At 38.1% G+C, this 2350-nt stretch overlaps 1 protein-coding gene across 2 annotated transcripts in view; it reads right to left on the bottom strand.

Moving 5' to 3' along the window:
• Positions 1 to 2350, bottom strand: part of INO80 (INO80 complex subunit) — a 68612-nt gene that overhangs the window by 34183 nt on the left and 32079 nt on the right. For both annotated transcript variants that reach the window (XM_027887650.1, XM_027887660.1), the window contains exons 22-23: positions 1830 to 1897; positions 365 to 458 (exon numbers count right to left, since the gene is read on the bottom strand). In XM_027887650.1, the coding sequence (XP_027743451.1) occupies positions 365 to 458; positions 1830 to 1897 (162 nt within the window). The remainder of the gene's footprint in view (positions 1 to 364; positions 459 to 1829; positions 1898 to 2350) is intronic.

Raw genomic sequence — 2350 nt, forward strand, 5'->3', positions numbered from 1 at the left:
ACTCAAGCACAACTGGTAAGTACTGCAATAAAATGGTCTTCAGAAGTCTGGATTTTGCACTTGATAACGCCAGCAACCTATAGTGTGATCCTAAGCAAACTCTCCCATTGCCCTTTGGCCATCTTGTGTATTTACAATGTCAAATCTTTGTTAACACAGGTTTTCTTTTGACACAGGCATAAAAATTGCGTAATGATGCCCTATACCCGGAGGAACATTCTAAAAGTTGCTCTAGTATTAGATAATGATAGACAAATGATAATATGAGGAGACACAGAAAATGCCTCTGACATCACTTGTATTATTTGTAATAACAAAAAGAGGGGAAAAAAAAGATGGCAGGGGGGACGTAAGTTGTGCTCACCTGGCTAAATGTCCCTGATTCATAAGATTTGCCATTTCTGCTGGAGAGACATCAATAAACCGGAGGAAAGAAAAACAGCTTTCTTCATTGATGCCTACATCACAGAAATACTGAAGTTAGGCATACACATTTCACAGACACTCATAGCTGAAAACAATAAACTTACTTCATCAATTCAAGATGCACATTCTCTGACACAGGACAAATCTAGGTGCATAAACAGGTGATCCTAATTTAATCTCCATCTTTTAGAAACACTGAAAATTCAATTCGCCTGACTCCACGTTCCAGTTCATTTTCTAGTTTGAGGAAGAGAAGGGCGTTTACCAAAAGAGAGAAATGTGTTCTAGACCCAACTGCAGCCAGTAAGGACAAGTTTCACTTACTAAGAATCAACAGGCAGAATGCACGTTTGCAAATTTGAACATGTATCTGCCCAACAGCTGACCAGAACATGTGTACCTCAGGATGTCTGCATTACATGCTTCCTCTCATCCAGCCAGTCAAATGCATCGGAAGGAGATGCAGGAATTGGTAGAGGAAAGCTTTTCAGCCCCACCCACGTGCACTGCATAGCCCCAATACCATTCACATATTTTTATTTTTTTAATGTCTATACAAAAATTATATTCCCAAGATTATTTTCCTTCTATGGTATGCCAAAAAGGGTCTCCAAGAAAAAGCCTATTATGAATACCAAAACTAACAGAAACCAGAATAATCAGCAAGAAATACAGAAGCTAGAAAGTTACAGACAAGTACAGACTCCTGTAACTGCATTTGGTTCTTCTCACTTGTAAAGAGGTTTGCACAGCTGAACAGATCCATGCTAACAGATTTCAGCATAGCAATGCAGATGATATCTCCCTTGGTTTTTACTCTTTTTCTCTTGAAGTTTTTCACATCTCAGCAGCTGAGTGATCTAACTGGCTCTTTTAGCAAAAATATTTAATTATCCATAATAATAAATTGTATCTGTCAATATAAGCAGCTTATGTGGGATTTTTTCTCTTTGATAGATCCTGGGTCACTTGCATCTCATGTACTTTTTAGTTGAAAGAGAAGTTGGCAGTTTAAGGTACAACACAGAATGTACTGAAACGAATCCAAGATTTTTCAAAAATTTAATCTGTGAAAAATTCACATTAGATTAAAAGGGCAGCACTAATCTCTTGAAGAAAGTTAAAACAAGACAGACTGAACTGAACAAGATACTACAGCAGGATTATGCAGTAACTAAATGACAAGTTGTCCACAGATTATTTTTTCAACTGCTTTCCATCCCTTCCTCAGTGAGGAACTATATGTACAACCACAAAACCTAACTAAATTATAACAAGTTCTGATTAGATTATCTCAGAAATTTAACTAATCTGGTCTCTCAGTCCCTCTCCCCGAGCAAGACATATTACAACATCACAGGCCAGTGTGCAACCCAACTTGCTTCCCAGGACGGTAAACCTACCCTTCCTATGGAAGAGAGACTGCTGTATGTGGTCTGGTGCAAATGGCGAAAGTAAAACCCGTAACCACCTGAAAATGAAAGAAACAAAACCAAACAAAATCACTGAGAAGTTGTTAACACAGAAGATGTTCCATCACACAATCAGCAGAAGATACAGAGTAACCATTCACTTCTTCACTATAGGTACTTTAGCACTCTGAATATCTGGAATTGCATGGCCGTAGGACAAAAGCATCGTCAGTCTACATGCACTGCTGCTTATTTGATACTGAGACACACCAGTGTTCTGGAACTGCATTATACACTTTAGAAGAGCTAGCCTTCATATGTAGATTTCTTATCTCTTGCCTGAGAATTTCTCATAACTGAATGCAAACAAAATTAATCAAGAACTGCCACAACTGCAAAGAAAAGCAAACTGCACTTAGGCAGATTCTATTCATCCAAGGCAATCATTAAAAGCTGTCACAGCACTAGTAGATGCTCATGATATATATGTAGCATGTCAAAACAGACAGATA

The sequence above is a fragment of the Empidonax traillii genome, unplaced genomic scaffold (genome assembly GCF_003031625.1).
Source record: "Empidonax traillii isolate 1590-97213 ecotype Southwest subspecies unplaced genomic scaffold, ASM303162v1 scaffold11:size2795301, whole genome shotgun sequence".
In the NCBI taxonomy this organism is placed as follows: domain Eukaryota; kingdom Metazoa; phylum Chordata; class Aves; order Passeriformes; family Tyrannidae; genus Empidonax; species Empidonax traillii.